This window comes from Schistocerca serialis, chromosome 8, assembly GCF_023864345.2.
Source record: "Schistocerca serialis cubense isolate TAMUIC-IGC-003099 chromosome 8, iqSchSeri2.2, whole genome shotgun sequence".
NCBI lineage: Eukaryota > Metazoa > Arthropoda > Insecta > Orthoptera > Acrididae > Schistocerca > Schistocerca serialis.
In genome coordinates, this window is record NC_064645.1 from 31,448,343 (window position 1) to 31,473,292 (window position 24,950).

Sequence of the window (24,950 nt, forward strand, 5' to 3'; positions counted from 1 at the left end):
TTTGAAAATACGTCGCTATTAGGGTGATTTTGAAGCTAGGCCCGTGAAAATTGGTATTTGGTTTCTTGGTCAGAAATAAATAAACTTCTGTGTCTGCGTTATTGGAAATTAACGCCTATGGTGGTGAAATCAGTAGGTATAAGTTTTTTTGAAAATAAATTATTATAAAAGAACTACTAAACTAGCCTACTTTTAAAGCTACACTAATGAAAACTGGTATTTGACTTCTTGGTTACAAATTAAAAAATGCGTGTTTCAGTGTTTTTCGAAATTCAACCCATAAAGGAGGGATCAGGAGATGAAATGTTTTACGAAAGATTTCATTATGAATGCATTTTCAGAGCTAAGCCTATGAAAATTTGCACTTGTCTTCTCGGCTACAATTTAAAAAAAAAAGTGTGGCATTGTTTTTGAAAATTCAGCCCGTATGGGGGTGAAACAGAAGATTAAAGTATTTCTGGAAATATTTCACTATGCAAGTAATTTTGAAGCTACATATATAAAAATTTGTATTTGGCTTCTATGTTACAAATTAAAAAATATCGCATGTCTGTTTTTGGATATTCAATCAGGGTAAAATAGGAGATGAATGTTTTATGAAAATATTTCCTTATGAAAGCATTTTTAAAGCTTAATCTCTGAAAACACGTATTTAGCTTCTCGGCTAGAAAGGAAAGAAACCCGTATTTCAAAATTTTAGGAAATTCAGCGTCTTAGGTAATGAAATAGGAGCAGACTGATTCACTGTCTCATCATCACCCAGCCGAAACCGCTAAGGACAGAAACTTGAAATTTGGAGAGGATGTAGGTCTTATACTGTAGGCATCAGTCAAGAAGGGACTGCCGAAATTCCACTCCTAAAGCGGATGAAATGCTTCTTGAAATTGTGTCTCTATTAAGGCAATTTTGAAGATGATGTTGTTGCGGTCCTCAGTCCAAAGACCGGTTTGATACTCTTTTAGAAATAAAAAATACGTGTTTCACTGTTTTTGGCAATTCAGTCCCCAAGGGGCAAACAAGGGATTAAAATTACTAAAAAAATATTTCGATGTATTAAAAAAATTTAAAGCTGTGTCTATGAAAACTGCTCTTTCGCGTATCGGATAAAAACATATATTTATTTATGTTAGGGGACGAAGGTTTCTTTGGAAATATCCCAACAAGAACGAAAAAGATCATGCTTCTAAGGCCTTAATTAGCGTGAAAAGTTTAGAAGGTGTTGCAGTTTGTAACAACGTACAAATTAGATTACAGAAATAGAAAAAGGAAAAAAAAAACTGTGCACGCCATACAGTCTACGCCAGTGAAGCAGATGGCGCTAAGCTAGTTATGTATATAGATGATAATAACAATAATACTAACGGTAATAATTTAGTGTGGCTCATTGGCTCGGTGCCAGTCTTTTTTCTGGACGCCACTTGGGCGACTCGTGTATTCCCAACACTACCCCGTTTACCAGACCGGCGAAAGGATGCCTACAGCTTAATTTGAAACCCGAATCATGTGTTATTCCTCACGGCTTGTCGAATCGTTGAGAAGTGTGGACTAAATTTAAACTAAGACTGAAAGATCCATCATCCACCGGAGATTCTGTTCCATGATCTCTCGGTTTCCAGGCAGACCTGTTACGCAAGAACCCTTTTGTTTGTTTAACTCTGCACCATTTTGCGTGTCATCCTTGCGCAGGGGCCATGCTGATCTTCTCTGTACTGTCTGTCCCAATTGTGGTATATGTTCCGCCGAAGCGAGTTATATAGGCAAGTCATCTAATGATTTTGATGAATCAGCTTGCTGGTATCAAAAAATCTACATCTACATGGATTCTCCGTAAATCACATATAAGTGCCTGACAGAGGGTTTATCGAACCACCTTCACAATTCTCTATTATTCCAATCTCGTATAGAGCGAGGAAAGAACGAATACTTATATCTTTCCGTACGAGCTCTGATTTCCTTATTTTATCGTGGTGATCCATTCTCCCTATGTAGTTCGGTGTCAACAAAATATTATCGCATTCGGAGAAGAAAGTTGGTGATTGGAATTTCGTGAGAAGATTCCGTCGCAACGAAAAACGTCTTTCTTTTAATGATATCCAGCTTAGATCCTCTATCATTTCTGTGACACTCTCTCCCATATTTCGCGATAATACAAAAGGTGCTACCCTTCTTTGAGCTTTTTCGATGTTCTCCGTCAGTCCTACCTGCTAAGGATCCCACACCGCGCAGCAGTATTCTAAAAGAGGACGGACAAGAGTAGTATATGCAGTCTCCTTAGTAGGTCTGTTACATTTTCTAAGTGTCCTGCCAATGAAACGCAGTCATCGGTTAGCCTTCCCCACAACATTTTCTGTGTGTTCCTTCCAATTTAACTTATTCATAATTGTAATTCCTACGTATTTAGTTGAATTTACGGCCTTTAGATCTGACTGATTTATCATGTAACCGAAGTTAACGGATCACATTTTTCGTTATTTTGGGTGAACTGCCAATTTTCGCAGCATTCAGATATTTTCTAAATCGTTTTGAATTTTTTTTTTATATTTTGATGACTTTACTAGTCGAAAAACCACAGCGTCATCTGCAAACAACCTAAGACGGCTGCTGAGATTGTCTCCTAATTCGTTTATATAGATAAGTTCAAATGGTTCAAATGGCTCTGAGCACTATGGGACTTAACATCTGTGGTTATCAGTCCCCTAGAACTTAGAACTACTTAAACCTAACTAACCTAAGGACATCACACACATCCATGCCCGAGGCAGTATTCGAACCTGCGACCGTAGCGGTCACGCGGTTCCAGACTGAAGCGCCTAGAACCTCACGGCCACACCAGCCGGCTATAGATAAGTAAAAGCAAAGGGCGTATAATAGTACCTTGGGGAAAGCGAGGAATTACTTCTGTTATACTCTATGACTTTCCGTCAATTACTACGAACTGTGACCTCTGACGGAAATCACGAATCCAGTCTGATACCTGAGACGATATTCCATAAGCATGCAATTTGACTACAAGCCGCTTGTGTGGTACAGTGTCAAAAGAATTCCGGAGATCCAGAAATACGGAATCTATCTGAAGTTCCATGTCAATAGCACTCAACACTTCATGCGAATAAAGAGCTAGTTGTGTTTCACAAGAACGATGTTTTCTAAAGTCATGTTGACTGTGCGTCAATAGACCGTTTTCTTCGAAGTAATTCATATTGTTCGAACACAATATACGTACAAAAATCCTGCTGCGTACATACGGTAATGATATGGGCCTGTAATTTAGTGGATCACTCCTACTACCCTTCGTGAATATTGGTGTGACATACGGTAATGATATGGGGCTGTAATTTAGTGGATCACTCCTACTACCCTTCGTGAATATTGGTGTGACCTGCTCAACTTTCCAGTCTTTTCGTACGGATCTTTCGTCGAACGAACGGTTGTATACGATTGTTAAGTATGGAGCTAATGCATCAGCATACTCTGAAAGTGATCGTGTAATGGCTCTGTTTTTAGCGATCGAGGTGAGGACACTGAAAAGGTTATTTTTCAATAAATCAGTAATACACTGTTCGTGCAATAACTCTAATTTCATAAATATACTTTACATAATATTGAACAAATTCGAGTAGTAAAATGTTACTTGATTAGAGATCAAGACGGAGTTAGACAAGCTGACGTATTGCGTTTCAGTTACCATGGGTTTCCGAATTTTTCGCTGCCGACTGCCATCTTCTGAACGCCGGTCGCGTGTTTCGGCTGCTCTGACCTAAAACAACAGATCTCATGCTGGACAAATAATAATAATAATAAATAAAACATTTCCTTTACTTATCCTGTGTGACTGAAGTGAGAAGGTACGAGTCTCGTCGTTTACATTTTGTGACTCTTGTATATTTATTTAGCTAACTTGAGACGTACAAAGTGAGTTGAAGACACAATATAGCGAGTACACATTGTCTTGCGCCTGAAACAGGTGAGCCAGCTAAGAGAGGCCACCGCACGTCCAGAGCGAACGCATGCGCCCAGCTGCCGATCTCGCTAGACGGTAGTGGACAACGTCGCAAAAACTTTTACATACCCAAGAAATTTTTGATTTTTGTAGCGAAAGACCTGCGATAGGTCCTTTCTCTAATGAAACTGAAATACTTGTTTCTGTGGCATAAGAAATTGCGTACGGAGCGGACTCGAACGCGTGGTACTCGATCGTATTGTAAAAAGGTATTGACCCTGCGAACGAGTGGCACGCCGTGACGAGAAGGAGAAGGCGTGCCACAAACGTCCGGCCTGTCCAGCTGCACCAAACTTAAACAAGTGTGCGACTCGGACGCAGTTGGTGTATTTACATACTCCTTCTGTCAGTGTTCTCCAGAGATGCAACAAATTAAAGAAGCGGAATAGAAAATCCTTCATGGGGGGATTGGGACCGCCTACGCCCTACACAGTCAGCTCGTACTTCCTGCCGCTGTCGTGTTGCAGGGATGCGAGGAGGCATTAGGACGCGGCTGCCGGAAGCCTGCGGCAGTACAGGGCCCCAGAGGGGGGCGCTGCGCCGGCCGGACCGTGCTCTCCCGCCGGAATAAATCCCGGCCCACCGAAATTACATTGTTAGCGAGCGAGACGGCCGCGCCATTATCATAATGCGGTGCGCTGCTCGCCCTTGCTCACCGGTTTAGAGTGCGCGAGGGGGGGGGGGGGGGGAAGGGGGAGTGGGGGGGGGGGGGACGCGCGCCACGTGTGCGACACTGGACTGTCGACGCGTCACACAGGGCGAGAGCGCGCAGCGACACTCCGACAGACAAGCAGGTCATAAAACGATTTCCCAGAACTTCACTCAGTGAAATAGGTGTCAAAATAAGCCACCACGTGTTCCGGATTATCCATATATAATCTACCGTGTCAGAAAAACGACGCTCGAAGTTTCGAGGTAATTTGAGTGTCTTTTAGCGAGTTAACAGTCACCCTTAACATACCTCCTGCAATATGCTGACAACACCTCCTTCCTGGTCACCCATCATATCCTTCAACTCTTCCTTGCCCCTCTCCAACGCCATCCGAATCTCCTAATCGAGCCGTGTAATATGTGGAAACTTCAAGTAAATCCGCAGAAAAAGCTAAGGCACTATCTTTGGCTGCATCATTCGGCGTTTGAAACAGGGAAGTGCCCCCTTTTTCTATCTGAAGTTACCTGTGGGCGCACCTCTGATATACTTCCACTGAACGTCTGTCTCCTGCGCGGATGGCGTCGATACTGAGGATGGACGTCCTGGAGGTGGAACCCAGTTGGCGGGGAAGGGTTCCCCCCTGCTTGCACGGCCCCCGTCCGCCTGGCCACGGCAGCTTTTCAAACTTAATAGCATAGCCAAACGGTCAATGCCGTTCGCACACATCACAAAGTGGCGTTACTCCGTGAAATGTTGTCTGCAGCGGACGTTGACTATTCCCTCCTTAAAGTGGTTCACCTTGCAACGTTTTGTGCTCCCCGCGGCTGCTAGCTCTTAATTAGCACAATTGTTTCTGACAGTGTGGACAGTAAGGTTTCGCTACTTTCCCTTTTGGTCAGTTTTGAGATGCTCGTAAGTAGGAGTGGCACGAGTGAATGTTCTCGTAACTGATGACTGTGGCGTGTTGTTACACATTGCCACACACAGGACGGAGAAAAACTGTGTCACGAAATTTTAACCGTTGATAGCTGAAGCGAGTAGGAACCAAAATTACTAATGTTGTGTATATCGACAACGCAACATTTTTAATGTACGGACACTTGGCGCGACGCGCTCCGAGTGGCCGTCGGATTGCTCTGTTCCCGTTCGTTGGTTGACGAGCAGCGCTATGCTTGTCGGTTCATACTTACAAACGTCCGTCTACCTCCTCAACTTGGCGGGGCAAATTACCCCTTTTTTTTTTAAGAAACTGTACCGGACCTGCTGGAAGGTGTTGCCTTCGACATACGGCTACGTATGGGGTTGCAGCACGATGGGGCGCCAGCACTTAACAGTCGTACTTTGCGCACGTGTCTAAATGAACTCTTGGACGGGCGGGTAACTGGCATAGGTGCTCGTAGGACATGGCCCCCGCGATCAACAGACCTCGCGCCAGCGGACTTTTTCCTGTGCGGATTCTTTAAGGTTCTAGTTCACCCGGACGCGAACCACCTAGAAACAAGGATGAATTAATGGATCGCATTCAACATGCCGCCAATCACATCATGGCAATGCCAGGTATCTTTGAAACAGTTCGGCAAAACACGGTTCGACTTTACCAAGCTTGTGCCGCGTCAGAGGGTCGCCAGTTCCAGCACCAGCTTTAAGTAACAATGTCCTAGTTGCAAGTAAGGCAATTTTCAGAGCTGACACAATTTGTAAAAGACTTTCTGTACGCGAACTAACAGCTGTTGACGGGTTTGTTCCCGGTACGTCTTATCGTGGAACTAGAATGGATGGACCCCGGCGGATTCGGCCCCAGGCCCCCAGGGTGGAAGGCTGGCGCTGCGCGTTGGCGCCTAGCGTGCCGCCCGCCTCGAATACGTCGCGACCTCCGTCAGGCAAAGCGCTCGCGGTCAGCGTTGCCCAGAGCATCCGGGAACAGGGCAGTTGTGTGGCCAATCGGAGCACGTGGCGCCAAGTTTCTTTAGATTAAAAACTGTGCGATGTCGACCTACACAAAATTCGTAATTTGGTTCCTACTGGCATCAGCTATCCAGGGTTAAAATTTCGTGACACAATTTTTCTCCCTTGTGTACATATCCTCACTTAATTAAAAATTGAGTGCCACTCGTGTAAAGGGAAAAGTTTCATTGTACCATGAATTTTATGTCGCCAGCTTTCACTCAGTTTTACTACAGTTCTGTACCGTCCCGTTCAACATGTTCCTTTATCACGCATAATGCACTTTTAATGTTTTTCGTGTAACTCCCTTCATAATGTTTCTTTTTTTCATTTTATATGTAAATCACTAATTCAGATTGTGAACGGCTGGCTAATGGCCCCGCGTTCTTCTTCCCGTCAACAGATTTCAGTACTTGTGCCTCTCTGGTATACCAGTCTGCTTCCTCCTTCGCTTACTCTACTCCGTGCTCTGCGCTGACAGGTAGCACACCGCATCTTGTACCCGTCCACCGCGGCGCTCGGGTTCACAGCACCAGGTGTGTGTGTCCTGCCTGGTATTCATTGCACATTTCTTTACCCAGGCAGTCGTTTGTAGTACTGTCTGGTGTCACTTTGGCATTGTCTTGGGCTTTACAGCACGTAGACCGGCCGGTGGTTTTTTAGTTCATTTATGGATTTATTATCTCCCGTCTCTTGCTATTTTCAGTACGCTACCTGAAGATGGGTGTATAAGAGCCCGAAACCGGTCGTGTTCTAAACAAAAGAACCTTACAACTTGGAAGTTAGCAGGGTCGGTGGAGCAGTTTATTACTCTACCATTTGTTCGACCTGACTACTATTACGACCAAACCGATTGCTGGACTGCTACGTAACATGAGCTGCATACTGTTATTAATGTATCGGTGCCAGTGGTTAGTCATTTGGAGCCTTGGTACCTCGTAGATTGTATTAAATAGGGCGAGCAGCGGGCTAACGTCCACATAACGTTTGTTACGTGTCGTAAGTACTACAGACCACGACCTTCATATTTCTCCAAGATGTTCGGCTCTCAAAGACTGCCCTGCTCTCCCGCTCTCGATGCTACTCACTGTAAACAATCTTGGGAAGCAACAGATCGACCAAGTAATATTGTAATGAAAAGGGGTGTTGCAGCAAATTAAAAAAAGGGACCTACCGTGATAAATAAAATATAATTCAGAGGCACAGTGTTCTCCAACAAAGCACATGTTACAACTGCAAGGGATTGCTATTACAGTATTGTTTGGCACCTGTAGTTACTCCGAGAGCACACAAACGACAGAGCATCACGATAACGTCTTCGCTTACGCCCCTTACGATGGCACATCTTTCGTTTATATTCATAAGTTATCTTCACAATGAATTAGGCTCTATCCTTCAGAACAATGCAATATACGTCAGCCCCTTCTGGAACAATCTGCCGAACCATGCAAGAGATCAGTTACCCATGACGATGAGACTGCATCTTGGTTGCTGTATGCGGTTCTGCCGTCGTTCTCACGTTCATCACAGTTCCAATGAGAATTCGTATCACATAATCAAAACCACAGTCTCGTGTACACTTTTATTGGCGTATTAAATTGCGGAATAACCTGTCGCTACTCAGCTGCTGTGCCTGGAAAGCCATTTGTACTGTAAAAGTACCTTCTGATCGAATAAAATTAGCATTTCATTGGGGCGATCAGATACTGGTCTTTCCAAAATGAAGGACCCATAGCGATTCTCTAGAATGAAAACGCCAACGCCAAAACCGGCGCTCACCTCCATCTTATTCGTACCTCCGCATCGACGAATAATCACGTCGTTGCGCATTTTATAAACTAATGAAAGAAATTAGCATGTAACAGAGGAGATCGTTTTCTTAAGCCCTGTCCTCAATTATAGGGTTTAGATTGGATTTAAAATATATTTTTCTTAAGCCGAAGGGTTAAGAACAAGTGGGACTGCTTTCTCTCGACGCCGACGTCTCGCAATATCGCCATCCAAGTTCTACAGGGGGGCTCCCCATCAGCATTCACAATCCCACGCGCTTTCTGATAAGGGAACGGTATTACTACGCCGAAACTGTTCTAGAAGGTACTGGAAGCCTCTCACTTCCCCGCGCTTGTGGCACTCCCATCTACATCCGGCCACGTCAGCCAATGCGCATTCCCATTCGAGATGACTCAGAGCCTTCTATAGCGATCGTTCGACGTATGCCTGCCCACTGCCTTCTGCATACTCTCATTTATATTTTCTTTGATCAATAATGAAAATATAAGGGGCGTTGAAAAATAAACGAGCCGAAGGCATAATTACAGAAACCAGAACTTGTATGTTAGAAGTATTGATCCTGGCTGTCGAGACACTTGTCCCACTATGACACAAGGCGGTGAATGGCTGTCTCATAAAATTCCCAGGGCTGCGATGTTAACCATTTCCGCACGAACAGCTGGACGTCGTCGACCGAGTTCAATCGTTTGCCTCTCAGAGCCTTTTTAAGGGGACTAAAAATGGCATAATCACAGGGAGTGAGGTGCGGACTGTATGGATGGTGGTCGAGAATCTCCCATTTTAATTTCTGCAGGTGTCGCGACTGTGTTGGCCGTATGAGGCTTTGCATTGTCGTGGAGCAGAATGAACCCACGGGTGAGATTGCCTGGTCGCTTTGATTTGATCGCTTGGCGAAGGGTGGTAAAGGTTTGCGAGTAACGCTGAGCATTCACTCTTGTCCCGTGCTGCAGGAAGTGAATCAGAATTGGCCATCTCGGTCAAAGAAGAACGTCAGCATAACCTTTCCTGCACTCGTGTGGATGGCCTTCGCTTTTTTTGGTGATGGTGACTCCGGATGATTCCACTGGAGACTTTCCCGTTTTGATTCTGGTTCGAAGTGATGACACCGTGACTCATCTCCAGCCACCACTCGCGCCAGGAACGCATTCCCTTCCCGAGCATAGCGCTGCAGATGAGCAAGAGGGCCATTCGACGTGGAAATGGAAATGTGTGTAAGGTCTTATGGGACCAAACTGCTGAGGTCATCGGTCCCTAAACTTACGCACTACTTAATCCAACCTAAACTAACTTACGCAAAGCACAACACACACACCCATGCCCGATGGAGGACTCGAACCGCCGACGGTGGGAAGCCGCGCGGACCGTGACTCGGCGCCCTAGACCGCTCGGCTACCCCGCGCGGCCATTCGACATGCTTCCTGGTGGGGTTGAAGACTGCGGGGCACCCACTGGGTACACACTCTGCGCAGGTGCAGTCGTTCCCTCACGATGGTGTGAACACTTCCGACCACGGCGGCCGTGGTCCTGGCAATGAGTGCATCCACGAGCTGGACGATGTCGTCGGTGATGCAGTGCGGTGCTCCAGGCCGTCCATCGCCGGCTAACGACACCCGTCCTTCCCTGAGGCGCTTGTGCCACGCCCTGACCCTTGCAAGTGACATTCGTCGGTGAATGTCCGCTGTCAGAAAACGAATAACACCTCTTAGTTCTTCTTTTGACGCCTCCGTGTCACTGTTTGCAATGCGACTGGCAGCGTTGTACGATTGATGCATGCTGCTGGTAGCTCTGTACAGTCACGTGACGTGCACGCGTGCCCTCTAGCGACGTGTTGTGAACTTCCACGCTCTGGTCGGAACCACACCTCGTTACACACGCCACGAGATTACCCTCCTTCCACCGGTTTGCGCCTTCCAGACTCTGGCTCGTTTCTTTTTGAGTGCCCTTTATACGAGGGTCGACTGAAAAGTCATGCCTCCAACTTCGTAACTCTTAAAAAGCTAACAGCATTGGCATGCGGCAGGTACCGGCTCTTTCTGCAGCCTCTTCTCTACAGCTCCAGTTGGCGGGAAGCTTTATCATTGATCAGTTGTGTTGTTACAGAGTTAAGTGTACAATCCTGCGCAGACGGCCGGTCGGTCTATGCAATTGAAGCGACGTGCAGTCATTGAATTCTTGACAGCAGAAGGTGTCACCCCAAAGGAGATTCTTCAGAGAATGAAAGCAGTTTATGGTGATTGTGCTGATGTCAGTACTGTGCGTCATTGAGTGAACAGGTTTAAAGATGTTGAGGCAGGAACATCTGACCTGCGTGACAAACAAAGAGTTGGACATCCTGTGACAGCAACCACCGAGTTTCACAAGCAAAATGTTGGCAGATTGTTTCAAGACGATCGCCGTATCGCTCAGAGAGAAAATGCAAGCAAAATCGGCATTTCGCAAGAAGGTGTGGGTCACATTATTGCTTTGCTTGGCTATCGGAAGATCTGTGCACGATGGGTACCCCGGATGTTGACTCCTGAAATGAAAGTGCACGGACTTGAAATTTCCCAGGAACTCCTCTCGCGTTACGAGAATGAAGGTGACGCCTTTCTCCATTCACTTGTGACAGGAGATGAAACGTGGGTACACCATTACGATCCGGAGACGAAACGTCAGTCTGCGGAATATCGAGACAAAGACTCGCCCCTTAAAAAGAAATTCAAGACGCAGCCCTCAGCTGGTAAAATAATGGACACAGTGTTCTGGGACGCAGATGCTGTTATCCGTATTGATTTCCTCGATCGGGAACAACAATAAATTCATAGCGTCACATTACAACGCAGCGAACTCTGAAACAACTGCTAAGGAGGGCCCGAAAGGAAAAGGGAAATGTTTTCCCGCAGCATGACAATGCCAAACCACACACTTTACGTGCCACCACAGCAGAACTTCAGAGACTGAATCTCACCACCGTACGGCATACTCCGTAGATTTAGCACCGCCTGACTTCCATCTGTTCCCGATAATGAAAGACGATCTGCGGAGACATCATTATGCTTCTGATGAAGACGTTGAGAGCCGTCCCGAGTGGCCGAGCGGTTCTAGGCGCTACAGTCTGGAACCGCGCGACCGCTACGGTCGCAGGTTCGAATCCTGTCTCGGGCACGAATGTGTGTGGTGTCCTTAGGTTAGTTAGGTTTAAGTACTTCTAAGTTCTAGGGAACTGATGGATGACCTCAGAAGGTAAGTCCCATAGTGGTCAGAGCCATATTTGAAGACGTTGAGAGAACTGTGTGGTTGCGAAAACAGAGTGTCAACTTGTTCCGTGAAGGCTTCAGAAATATTGTTGATCGTTGGCAGATATGTATCTAGTTAGCTGGTCATTATGTGCAAAAGTGAATATGGTACTTAAAGATCACATTCTAAGGATTATTTGCGCGTTTGATTTATTAAAATATTCCCATACAAACCGAATTAACGATTACTTTTCATTCAGCGCTCGTGTATTAATTCACGTCGCCGTATGGCTGGCCTGAATTACTTTGGTTTGAATGTGAGTGAAGCCCTTACGTTGTTATTATTATTAAAATACTGTAGAAGCCTTTGAATGAAATTGCAAAATAGAGTGGGTACGTTTATACAGTACTACGTAGTGTAGGTGCTACGTTACAAGCTGTAGCGGCATTTCCCACCTCCCAGCCGCTGTCCGCCACGCTGACCCTCGCGCGCCGTGTTGCTGCAGGTGCGGGTGGAGGTGCTGGACCGGAACGACAGCCCGCCGTCGCTGTCGCCGTCGTCGCCGCGCGAGCTGTCCGTGTCGGAGGAGCTGCCGGCGGGCCCCGCGCCGCTCGCCGTCCTCGCCGCCAGCGACCCCGACCTGGAGGGCGAGCTGCGCTTCTCGCTGCTGCCGCCGCCCGGCGCTCCGGCCGCCGCCGACCGCTTCGCGCTGGACGCGCGCTCCGGCGCCCTGACTCTGCGCGCGCCGCTGGACCGCGAGGCCGCCGACGAGTACGTGCTGGTGGTGCGGCTCTCCGACGGCGTCCAGCACTCCGACACCGCCATCACCGTGCGCGTGAGTACCCTCCTGTATACAGTACAGCGTGTACCACAAAGAATCGTCGGCCTAAGAGAATCGTATCTATTGTGTTATTTGAGATATGTGCGCCAACGACGTACTGTTGCACACAGCAAACTCGGGTTTTACAAGGTTCCCGCTAGCTATACTCCGTTCGTCTAAGAATAAACGTGATTTAAACAAACACAAACGCGATGATTGGTCGGAAGGAGTACTACACCTACACACGTCGTTCCGCTCTCGGAAGTAGGTCATACTTACAGTATGTGATCAAAAATATCCGGTCACCCCCAACGAAACATACGTTTTTCATACTAGGTGCATTGCGCCGCCACTCACTGCCGGGTACTCCGTATCAGCGACCTCAGTAATGATCAACGTCGTGAGAGAGCAGAATGGGCCGCTCCGAGGAACTCACGGACTTCGACCGTGTTCAGAGGACTGAGTGTCACTTGTGTACTACGTCTGCACGAAAGATTTCCACACTCCTAAACATCCCTAGGTCCACTCTTTCCGATGTGATACTGAAGTGGAAACGTGAAGGGACACGTACAGCACAAACGTGTACAGGCCGCCCACGTCTGTTGACTGACGGAGATCGCCGACAGTTGAAGAGGGTCGTGATGTGTAATAGGCACACATCTATGCAGATCATCACACAGCAGTACCAAACTGCATCAGGATCCACTGCAAGAACTGTGACAGTTGGCGGGAGGTGAGAAAACGTCGATTTCATGGTCGAGCGGCTGCTCATAAGCCACACATCACGTCGGTAAATGCCAAACAATGCCTCACTTGATGTAAGGAGCGTAAAAATTGGACGATTGAACACTGGAAAATGTTATGTGCACTGACGAATCACGCTACAAAATATGGCAATCCGATGGCAGGGTGTGGGTATCGCGAATGCTGAATGTCATCTGCCGGCGTGTGTAGTGCCAATAGTAAAATTCGGACGCGGTGGTGTTATGGTGTCGTCGTGTTTTCCATGGAGGAGCTTGCAGCCCTTGTTGTTTTGCGTGCCACTATCACAGCACAGGCCTACATTGAGGTTTTAAGCACCTTCTTCCTTCCCACTGTTGAAGACCAATTCAGGGATGGCGAAGGCATCTTTCAACACGATCGAGCACCTGTTCATAATGCACGGCCTGTGGCGGAGTGCTTGCACGACAACAACATTCCTATAATAGACTCGTCTGCACAGGTGCTGGCCTGAAGCCTGTAGAACACTTTTGGGATGTTTCGGAACGCCAACTTCGTGCCAGGCCTCACCGACCGACACCGATGCCTCTCCCCAATGCAGCACTTCGTGAAAAATTGGCTGCCTTTCCCCAAGAAACACCATATTCAACGTTAAAGTTATTTGAGCGAGGTGTCCAGATACTTTTGATCACATAGTGGATGTATTATATTATCACCAAGTTACGTTACATTAAACTTTAAGATATTCAAATGTATTAGCAGCCGTCAACGTTTTTTTTTAATCACGCTTTACTTAACTAGGTCTTGTTTCAAAAATCGTGTACAGTCACTGCCTCTGCAATGTTGTGCTCTGATTGCCGCGCTGTTAATGCGCAGTACGAAAATGGCTGACGCTGCTTTCTGTTCCGCAGAGAAACACGGATGTCGAACGCGGTTAGAGTGTGTCGAGAAATAAGTTGTTCTTAAAGTTTACTATAAATTTATACAGTTAATCGGCTATGAAGCTTTCCGAGGGACTGTATTAGATACAGTTGAAACACAAGTGTACGTTCGTGTATAGCGAAATTGGTAACGTAATAGCTTCGAAACTGGTTGTAAGATATGGTTCGCTGGTTTAAGTCCCGCTCGAGTCAGTTTTTTTTTCCGCTTGTGCAGTTCGAATCACTTACATCTCGTAATTTTAATTTTTCATGAATAATGCACGTCTTCTTGTTTCTAATTACGTATTGCACGCGAAATTCCTGTTTTCATTTCAAACATTAATACCAACTAACAATATTTCGTGAAAGACTCTTTATAAAGATTGTATAAATTAAGCAAAATTGCAATTTCAATTATTAAAGCAAAAATGAAAGACCAAATACAACTCATTTGGACTATGTCCATTGTTTTATACCACAGATGTGACGTAGAAACATGAAAAAAATCATTTTCACAGCGTCGAGTACACAATACAAATGCTGCATTTTTACATTTGCCACAGTACCATTACCATATGAACCCTACAGAACTGATCTGGAGGCAAGTTAAGGAATTTGGCCCGAGAAATAACAAGATTGTTAAGCAAGTCATACTGGCACCTCTCGCACGCAGCTTTTCATTGTCACCGCCGAACGCTGGCGGGATATACACACATAAAAAAAAGTGTCGCATCACCTTGATTCCCAGAACTCCTGAAGATAGGCGTTGACTGTGGACATTGTATCACAGATAGTCTCTTTGACTGTTCACAGATGTCACCAAACTCGCCCAAAGATGTAAACAACCGTGCATGAGCAGCGCCTAGTAGACGGACGGGTTCCGACAGCCAATCAGTTCCGGTCATTCCACCAGCAAGGAGGCACACGGCTCTTGTTGTCAGTAGTTCAACCATGCCTAGACGGTCAATACAGCGGTTCGATTGCGTACGCATTGATAGTTTGCCCCAGGAAGGGCTCTCACCAAGGCAAGTGTCCAGGCGTCTCGGAGTGAAGCAAAGCGATGTTGTTCGGACATGGTGGAGATACACAGAGGCAGGAACTGTCGATGATATGCCTCGCTCAGGCCGCCCAAGGGCTACTACTGCAGAGGATGACCGCTACCCACGGACTACGCCACGGAGGAACCATGATAGAAACGCCACCATGTTGAATAATTCTTTTCGTGCTGCCACAGGACGTCGTGTTACGACTCAAACTGTGCGCAGTAGGCTGCAAGATGCGCAACTTCACTCCCGACGTCCATGGCGAGGTCCATCTTTGCAACCACGACACCATGAAGCGAGGTAGACATGGGGCCAACAACACGCCGAATGGACCGCTCAAGATTGGCATCACGTTCTCTTCACCGATGAGTGTCGCATATGCCTTCGACCAGACAATCGTCGGAGACGTGTTTGGAGGCAACCCGGTCAGGCTGAACGCCTTAGACACACTGTCCAGCGAGTGCAGCAAGGTGCAGGTTCCCTGCTGTTTTGGGGTCGCATTACGTGGGGCCGACGTACGCCGCTGGTGGTCATGGAAGGCGCCGTAACGGCTGTACGATACGTGAATGCCATCCTCCGGCTGATTGTGCAATCATATCGGCAGGCATTTGTCTTCATGGACGACCATTCGCGGCCCATCGTGCACATCTGGTGAATGACTTCCTTCAGGATAACGACATCGCTCGACTAGAGTGGCCAGCATGTTCTCCAGACATGAACCCTATCGAAGATGCCTGGGATAGACTGAAAAGGGCTGTTTATGGACGACATTACCGACGAACCACTCTGAGGGATTTAAGCTAAATCGTCTTTGATTAGAGGGACAATCTGGACCAGCAGTGCCTTGACGAACTTGCGGTTCGTATGCCACGACGAATACAGGCATGCATCAATGCAAGAGGACATGCTGCTGGGTACTATACATACCGGGGTGTACAGCAGTCTCAACGAACACCTCTGAAGGTCTCTCTGTGTGGTGGTACAAGATGCAATGTGTGGTTTTCGTGAACAATAAAAAGGGTGGAAATGATGTTTACGTTGATCTCTATTCCAGTTGTCTGTACAGGTTCCGAAACTCTCGGAACTGAGGTGCAAAACTTTTGTTGGTGTGTGTAGTTGTAAATTACGCACTCTAAACATGCAACTGAATCCGCGTATTCTTCATTTCTTTGGTGATAACGGATAAACACCACTGACATCACTCTAATCGCTCTGAAGTACCACTGTAACAGTCACTGTTATTATTTATGAAATGGAAAAACTTTGTGCTTCGATAAGGGCGACCAACAACTTGCCAAGTGCGGAATTTTCCTTTCTGCAATAAAAATCATAAAGATGACGACGGATCTCACGAAAAGTAATTTACACTGGTAATGCGTTTATCGATATAACGTATTTTCCCGAAGAGCTTCAAGCTTCTATGTCATGCCAGATTCCTTTTATTTCTCCAATATATCCTTACCAATCTTCGCATTACTGTTTTTGTTTAAGTTGAGAGCTGCAGCAGTTCCGTCGATTACACATTTAACGGGGAGAAGTAGGACACTGTTAAGTTTCTCACTCTCAGAGGGGAGACATGACACGCGCCGAATCTCTGTCGGCTAACACTGCGCAGCTATCCCTTGGCCTGGAGAATGACGCGGAACGTGGCCACTCGTAACTTTCGACAAATTTCTTTTTGACATTGTTCAGTACCAATTATCAAATGACAGTAACAACGAATAAAATAATTCCTGGAACGCTAAACAGGACAACAACCAAAATCACAGTTTATGGCGATAACATAAAGCTGCCAGAAACTCAAACACTGTGTAAGCAGGAAGTGTTGCGGTTTGGAAGTGCTGCAGGTTTGCCAGCCCGCGGTGCTCGCCGCGTGTCGTGGGACTGGCGGGATGCCGGACGCGACCCCCTTCGCCCCCCCCCCCCCCCCCACACTACTACTACTACTTCCGTTGCAGCTGCGCAGACTGTTGTAGTCTAGTGCGTGAGGATCACCATTCTCACGTGACTTCCCGCCTAGCCTTGTTACCTGAAGACTACCCTTTGCTCACGCCTCACCACCACGTTTAGTCCTTGAGGTCTGACGTTCACATACCGGCCCAGTGATCGAGAGTATCTTCTGTGCCGTAGAGACGTTGTTTCCACACAAGCGTTTGATGGATGGATGTCACGTCGTCTGTGCAGACACACACGCGGCCATCAGCGGTCTGCTGTGAGCCAAATCGCTTCTGGTTTGAATGTGGGCCGTCAAAGATCCATATCTACCGGACTGTGCGGAGACAAATGAATCACGTAGGCGTACTCGACGATAGAAACAGATTCTGTTTGGGGCTCGCACGGCAAAAACTAGAGGAGAGAGACAAACTACTACGATATAAGAAGCTCTGTCCGTATCGCCAATGGTCCTATATTCGGTGTGCACGAGACTGACTTAGGGTTGGTAACGATTTCTTTAGTAGCTAAGCTGGATTTATGTAACAGTAGCGACCAGACCCTGCTTCCCGTGAATATCTGTGGCCGTACGATTTATGTGTAATATCTCCGCTGATCCGTTGTGGATACGGGACGGCGGCCAGTCAGATATTTACCAAAGAAAAATGCCCAAACATACGTATGGTTTTAAAACTTTTTGTTATATTTATTATACTTATTACACGATGTTTCGGCATCACATCAATGCTATCTTCAGGCCCCTATGCACTCCATATATAATCAGATACGCTGACGCGCGCATAACCGAAGCCATTAGTACTTGGACTCTGTAAATGTTTTTGTGGACTGTGTACTTCGAAGAGTTGACAACGGATAAACACACCAGTAGTCCGTGAAATTCCGAAAGACTTCAGACAGATGGTGGTCAAGTTGCACTGCGGCTGTTTCCTTTACCGCTATTCGCGCCAGTGCAACCTAATCTCTAGCCGGGCAGCTCCTAGCCCACATCGCTGTCACGGGATGCCGCTCCAAACGCCAGATAGAAAAGTAGCGCTTTCACTCTCATCACTACTGAGATTACGCCGAACATACAGACAGAAAGCGCAGCGCGGGACTTTAATTTGTAGCAAGTATAGATATACATTCTTTACAGAAGACTGGAGAAACTGGTAGAAGCCAACCTCGGGGAAGATAAGCAGGATTTCGGAGAAATTAGGAACACGCGTGGCAATAGTGACCCTACGGCTTCTTTTGAAGATAGATTAAGGTAATGCAAACCTATGTTTGTAAGATTTGTAGTCCTGAAGAAAGCATTTGACAATGTTGACCGGAATACTCTCTTCGAAATTCTGAAGCTAGCGGGAGTAAAATACAGGGAACGAAAGGCTATTTACAACTTGTACAAAAACCAGACGGCAGTGATGTATGACGTTGAATTCTCTCACAGACAAGCTGTTTTTCCTGTGACTGAAAAAATGATTACATTTTGCAGCATTTCAAGTGAAATGTCTTAAAACAATCCCTTTTTGGTACAAGACACAGAAAAATTCGAGATTTTTCACATTTCGTAGACTAATACCCCTGAGGGTAAAGTCTACCTAGATCTTCCTTGTATGCCATACTCTGGCCGGTGACTAAATCTGCGTATCGGTCAGTATTCCGTTGCTCAGGTGCTGATGTTTCTTCTTGGGAAAGACCGAACTATTTGCAATGTCTCAGGCAATAATTCGCTAATACATTTGAGTAATAACTCATCTTAAAGACTTCCCCTTTCCGTTTAAAACCACTTTTCGTTGCATAAGAAAAAACAGCGCCACAGAATAGGAACAAACTGCGACACTGCTGACGCCCACACAACCGTGCGCGGCGTCTGCTAAAATTGATCACTATTCGCAACTTTTTCACCAGAGACAAATAGAATATCTCCGTACTGAAATGGTCAAACGGTGCTTGCAATCGCCATTGTCCATCCAAAGTCGAAACTTTAAACACGTAGCAAAAAAGAGTGTGCGATTTTGATGGCGCTTGGGGGGCAACATTGCTAAACGAACGGTCGAACCAGCCTCGTATGCCCCTACTACTACTTATTTACGAGCTCTGCGGTACTGCAGGCTGAAGAAAGTCGGCTCCCCCCTGTCGCAGTCAGCAGCCGCAGGGAATGGAAGCAGGAAACGAGGAGTCGCAGTGTGATCTTAACGCCGGTCTGCCGTAGAGTGAAAGATTATGCGAGATCGCACGATACAGATGGTGACGTGTAGCCGAAACGACTGCAGTACGCTTGTCCAGGAGGGTGCTCGAAGGTGCGACAGTGTGGTGATTTAGTGAAGTTAGAAGAGATTGCGTCGTGGAAGACGTCGCACACAGTTTCGTAGGTGACAACGAAACAAGTGACCTGTAGCGAACCCGGAAGCATGAGTGAGGGCGAGGGTACGGCTGGCGTGCTCGCGGCGTTCAGCCCACCGTGAGCGAGGCAGGTGAGGCGGCGCTTCCAGTCCGTGCCCCGGCCGCAGGCGTCGCAGCCAGCGCCTCGCCGTTGCTCGATACCCTGCGGTACGAGGCCGAGTCGTATCGCGCGCTGGTGGACACACGAGGCCCACGGGAAAGACAGGCCGCGGTGCGTACGTCTCGAAGGTAGACGGCCTGGACTCGCTCAGTTCAGCGGAAAAAATGCGTTTCTAAACCTGTTAACTCGCGTCTGGGCGTGTATGTACTAACGATGATTGCATCTTCTACTGGAATCTGCTGTTATGCAGACTTACTGATTAACAGTACTACAACAAAATTTAATTTAAAGTCAGTACTCGATACAAATGGTTTGTTTATAGTGTGTAGTCTCTTCTGCTTAACAGTCCTCATTTCATACAAGAAGTGCTGCCTTATGCAACTGGTAATTATTCCTGCATGATTTTAATTTTATTCTACCCCAGTACAGGCGTAACAAATTACAAGTAGCTCTATGGACTTCCGATCGTTGTAGGACTAATAACAGTAAGACTCCACAACACGGGATTCGAGTAGAAGATGCAATTCTCGTTTGTACGTACACACCTTAGTTACGAGTTAACAGGTGTACAAGCGTAGTTTGTCTCCTGAATTGAACAAGCGAGCTAACGCAGACCTACCTTCGCGACGCACGCGCCGCGGTCTGTCTTTCCCGTACTCCTCAGTCATTATGACGTGTACACGCTGTATCTAAGGCGACAGAGACCGCGTATCGGCTTCTCTTATCGTTCCTCACGCTAACTGTAATGGACATTTTTGCAGACTAATTAAACAGGCAGCATATTAGATTTTCAATTGGTATATTCACTGCAAGTTTGGAAGCTATTAGTGTCTTTATTTTCTTTGAAAATGTGAACCTGCCAACGTCTGGCAAAAAAAGAGCTCACAACAAGCTTTATAAACAATAAACGTCCTATCGAAAGCTTCAACGTTACAGTGGCTCACTCAATCAAATGAAGTTTTGCGGTGGCAGAGGTCCCGTGTTAGAAACTATCTAAGGTCTGGATTTTTCTTAGTGCAAAAAATTGCCGTCAAGTAGCAGCGTAGTATGGAGTTCGGGCTACACTAGACACAAGTAGGGCATTATCTTCATCAGTGATTTTGTTGAAATCAAAGACTGGAATCTCTAATCCACATCTACATCCACATGGATACTCTGCAAATCACATTTAAGTGCCTTGCAGAGGGTTCATCGAACCACCTTCACAATTCTCTATTATTCCAATCTCGTATAGCGGGCTCTGATTTCCCTTATTTTATCATGGTGATAGTTTATCCCTATGTAGGTCGGCGTCAACAAAATATTTTCGCATTCGGAGGAGAAAGCTGGTGATTGGAATTTCATGAGAAGATTCCTCCCCAACGAAAAACGCCTTTGTTTTAATGAGGTCCATCCCAAGTCCGGTATCATTCCAGTAACACTCTCTCCCCTACTTGGCGCTAATACAAAACGTCCTGCCCTTCTTTAAACTTTTTCGATGTACTCTGTCAGTCGTACATGGAAGGACCGCACACTGCGCAGCAGTATTCTAAAAGAGGACGGACGAGTTTAGTGTAGGCAGTCTCTTTACTACACTCCTGGAAATGGAAAAAAGAACACATTGACACCGGTGTGTCAGACCCACCATACTTGCTCCGGACACTGCGAGAGGGCTGTACAAGCAATGATCACACGCACGGCACAGCGGACACACCAGGAACCGCGGTGTTGGCCGTCGAATGGCGCTAGCTGCGAAGCATTTGTGCACCGCCGCCGTCAGTGTCAGCCAGTTTGCCGTGGCATACGGAGCTCCATCGCAGTCTTTAACACTGGTAGCATGCCGCGACAGCGTGGACGTGAACCGTATGTGCAGTTGACGGACTTTGAGCGAGGGCGTATAGTGGGCATGCGGGAGGCCGGGTGGACGTACCGCCGAATTGGTCAACACGTGGGGCGTGAAGTCTCCACAGTACATCGATGTTGTCGCCAGTGGTCGGCGGAAGGTGCACGTGCCCGTCGACCTGGGACCGGACCGCAGCGACGCACGGATGCACGCCAAGACCGTAGGATCCTACGCAGTGCCGTAGGGGACCGCACCGCCACTTCCCAGCAAATTAGGGACACTGTTGCTCCTGGGGTATCCGCGAGGACCATTCGCAACCGTCTCCATGAAGCTGGGCTACGTTCCCGCACACCGTTAGGCCGTCTTCCGCTCACGCCCCAACATCGTGCAGCCCGCCTCCAGTGGTGTCGCGACAGGCGTGAATGGAGGGACGAATGGAGACGTGTCGTCTTCAGCGATGAGAGTCGCTTCTGCCTTGGTGCCAATGATGGTCGTATGCGTGTTTGGCGCCGTGCAGGTGAGCGCCACAATCAGGACTGCATACGACCGAGGCACACAGGGCCAACACCCGGCATCATGGTGTGGGGAGCGATCTCCTACACTGGCCGTACACCACTGGTGATCGTCGAGGGGACACTGAATAGTGCACGGTACATCCAAACCGTCATCGAACCCATCGTTCTACCATTCCTAGACCGGCAAGGGAACTTGCTGTTCCAACAGGACAATGCACGTCCGCATGTATCCCGTGCCACCCAACGTGCTCTAGAAGGTGTAAGTCAACTACCCTGGCCAGCAAGATCTCCGGATCTGTCCCCCATTGAGCATGTTTGGGACTGGATGAAGCGTCGTCTCACGCGGTCTGCACGTCCAGCACGAACGCTGGTCCAACTGAGGCGCCAGGTGGTATTGGCATGGCAAGCCGTTCCACAGGACTACATCCAGCATCTCTACGATCGTCTCCATGGGAGAATAGCAGCCTGCATTGCTGCGAAAGGTGGATATACACTGTACTAGTGCCGACATTGTGCATGCTCTGTTGCCTGTGTCTATGTGCCTGTGGTTCTGTCAGTGTGATCATGTGATGCATCTGACCCCAGGAATGTGTCAATAAAGTTTCCCCTTCCTGGGACAATGAATTCACGGTGTTCTTATTTCAATTTCCAGGAGTGTAGATCTGTTACACTTTCTAACTGTCTTGTCAGTAAAACACAGTCTTTGGTTACCCTTCCCCATAACATTTTCTATGTGTTCCTTCCAATTTAAGTTGTGCGTAATTGTAATTCGTAGTTATTTAGTTCAATGTACGGCCTTTAGAGTTGACTGATTTATCATGTAACCGTAGTTTAACGGATTCTTTTTAGCACTCATGTGGACGACCTCACAGTTTTCGTTATTGAGGGCCAATTGCCAATGTTGGCACATTACAGATATAGTGTCAAAGCATATCTTCCGTATTGTCGACCAATTACAAATATCGCTGAAGAGCTGCTTTTGTGTGTCTGAAAAGTTGTGCCAGTGTGATTAGTTTATTACTAACAATCGTTGATTTTAATCTCCAAACACACTTTAGAGATTTTAAATCTCACCAGGGTGAGGGACTGGTGTCAGTCTGACTTACTTACCGTGAGACATTAGTCGCTTCTAATGCTAAAATTAACTTCTCATTTCGTTTGGGTGTACATCGCAGGTGCAGCATTTTTGCTGAAAATAGGTGACCAAATAGCTTTTTAGTCAAATACGAGTTTCAAGTGACTGTAATGGACTGAGAATATTTGCAAATGGTTTTTGATATCAGTAAAATGTGATGTGTTGTCGACATCATTCGGCGCACGGAGTACTCGCGCGGTCACGGATTGCGCAGACCCTCCCGCCGAAGGTTCGAGTCCTGTGTGTTGTTCTTAGCATAAGTTAGTTTAAATAGTGTGTAAGTCTAGGGACCGATAACCTCAGCAGTTCGGTCCCATCACTGATTTGACACTTACTTTCAAAACATTTTAGAATTTGCAGGATGGCGTTCATTGCAGTTTCCAAATATTGATGAATACTGGGCTGAACAATTCTGTTTTGGACTAAAATAGAATGAAAGCGTTAAACTACCTGGGAAAATAATCCATGGCATGCTCTCCCCTTCTACATGTCTGTTTCGTGTGTCAGAGCAGACTGCTTTCCTTACATACAGTATCATTAGCCATGCCCCAAGCATTTAGGATTGTAATGAGCAACGTCAACAAAACTTTGCATTTTACTGATTTGATGTGTGTACCTGTCGACAGTATGGGGGATATGCTGTGACATTTTAACAACTGAACCATTTCCGAAGGTAATTCCCTACCTGCGTCGAGTTTAACGTGGGCTCCGTACCACTCTGCTACTCGGCTGCAGTTTTTGCATTAAAAAAAAAAAGCAGGCCCTACATAGCTTCGTACTCGGAACCTCAGCCACCGCAAAACTTCATCGGATCGAGTGAGCCACTCTAACATCGACGCTTTCAATACAACGTTTACTCTTTACAAAGCTTATTGTGAACTTTTCTTCCCCAAACGTTAACAGGTTCACATTTTCAAAGAAAATAAAGACATCAGTAGCTACCAAAATTGCAGTGAATATGCCAATTGAAGATACAATGAGCTGATCCTTTAATTAGTCTGCAAAAACGGCCGAAGCAGTTAGCGACTGGAACGATCACAGAAGTCGATACGCGTGCTCTGTCGTCTTGGGTACATGTCAGAGTGACGTCACGCGTGACTTTACCAGCGTGCAGTGCAGTGCAGTAAGAATTAGCTGCGGAAGGAGAGGCCGCTGAGTAGTGTGTGGAGAGGGGCGGGCGGCCGGCGACTAGGGCAGGGCCCGCCTCGCCGCTGCCCCCCGCCCCGCGGAATGCGGCCGCTTAATTTGGCGGCATTCCTGCGCTGGCAGACATCCGTCAGCCGCCGCCGGCCGCTTTGTGGCTTTTTATCGCGCGGCCCGCCGCTCGCCTTGGCATTCCGCGTGCGGACGGACCGCGAATTGCTGATAACTGCTGCCGCTGACGTCGGCACAGCGGCACGGGGGAGGCGGGGGCCCGGTCGCTGCTGCCTAGGCAGGGCCTAGCGACAGAGGGGGCACCCACCAGCGTCCACCACCTGCCCCTCCCACCACCGCGTGTTTCTCATTGTAATTATTGTTGTCACCTCAAGAGTCTAACAAGGAACCCCTCGAGTGCAAAGTTGCAAGTTCAATTAATAAGGCACACTTGAAAGTGTCGCGTTAACTATAACGACAGAAAAAACGGTAGCTGGCAGTGACTCGCCGTGTTCATCAGCAGGGCGACGGACAACGAGTGTCGGGAGGTGCAGAGATCTACCTTCTGAGGGATGTATATATTACACTTCACAAAAAGGAGATCGTCGGCATTCGACAAATGTTCAGAACAAACTATCAGCTTGCACCGTGACCACCGAATGAAAACTAGCGCAGCTCACTAATCACAAGGGTTCGCACTATCGAGATCGAAGGTGAAATACACTGAAGAGCCAAAGATACTGGTACGCCTTCCTAATACCGTGTAGGGTCCCCGCGAGCAACACGACGTGGTATGGACTCCT

At 47.2% G+C, this 24,950-nt stretch overlaps 1 protein-coding gene and 1 non-coding gene across 2 annotated transcripts in view; one reads left to right on the forward strand and one right to left on the reverse strand.

Moving 5' to 3' along the window:
- Nucleotides 1-1,641: 1,641 nt before the first annotated feature.
- Nucleotides 1,642-1,750, reverse strand: LOC126417680 (U6 spliceosomal RNA). The gene has a single exon (XR_007575756.1). It is a non-coding gene; the product is annotated as a U6 spliceosomal RNA (small nuclear RNA).
- Nucleotides 1,751-11,889: 10,139 nt separating this feature from the next.
- The window catches only part of LOC126416539 (cadherin-related tumor suppressor-like), a 191,816-nt gene continuing 178,755 nt past the window's right edge, over nucleotides 11,890-24,950 (forward strand). The window contains exons 1-2 of the mRNA XM_050084284.1: nucleotides 11,890-11,919; nucleotides 12,109-12,438. Coding sequence (XP_049940241.1) covers nucleotides 11,890-11,919; nucleotides 12,109-12,438 — 360 coding nt within the window. The remainder of the gene's footprint in view (nucleotides 11,920-12,108; nucleotides 12,439-24,950) is intronic.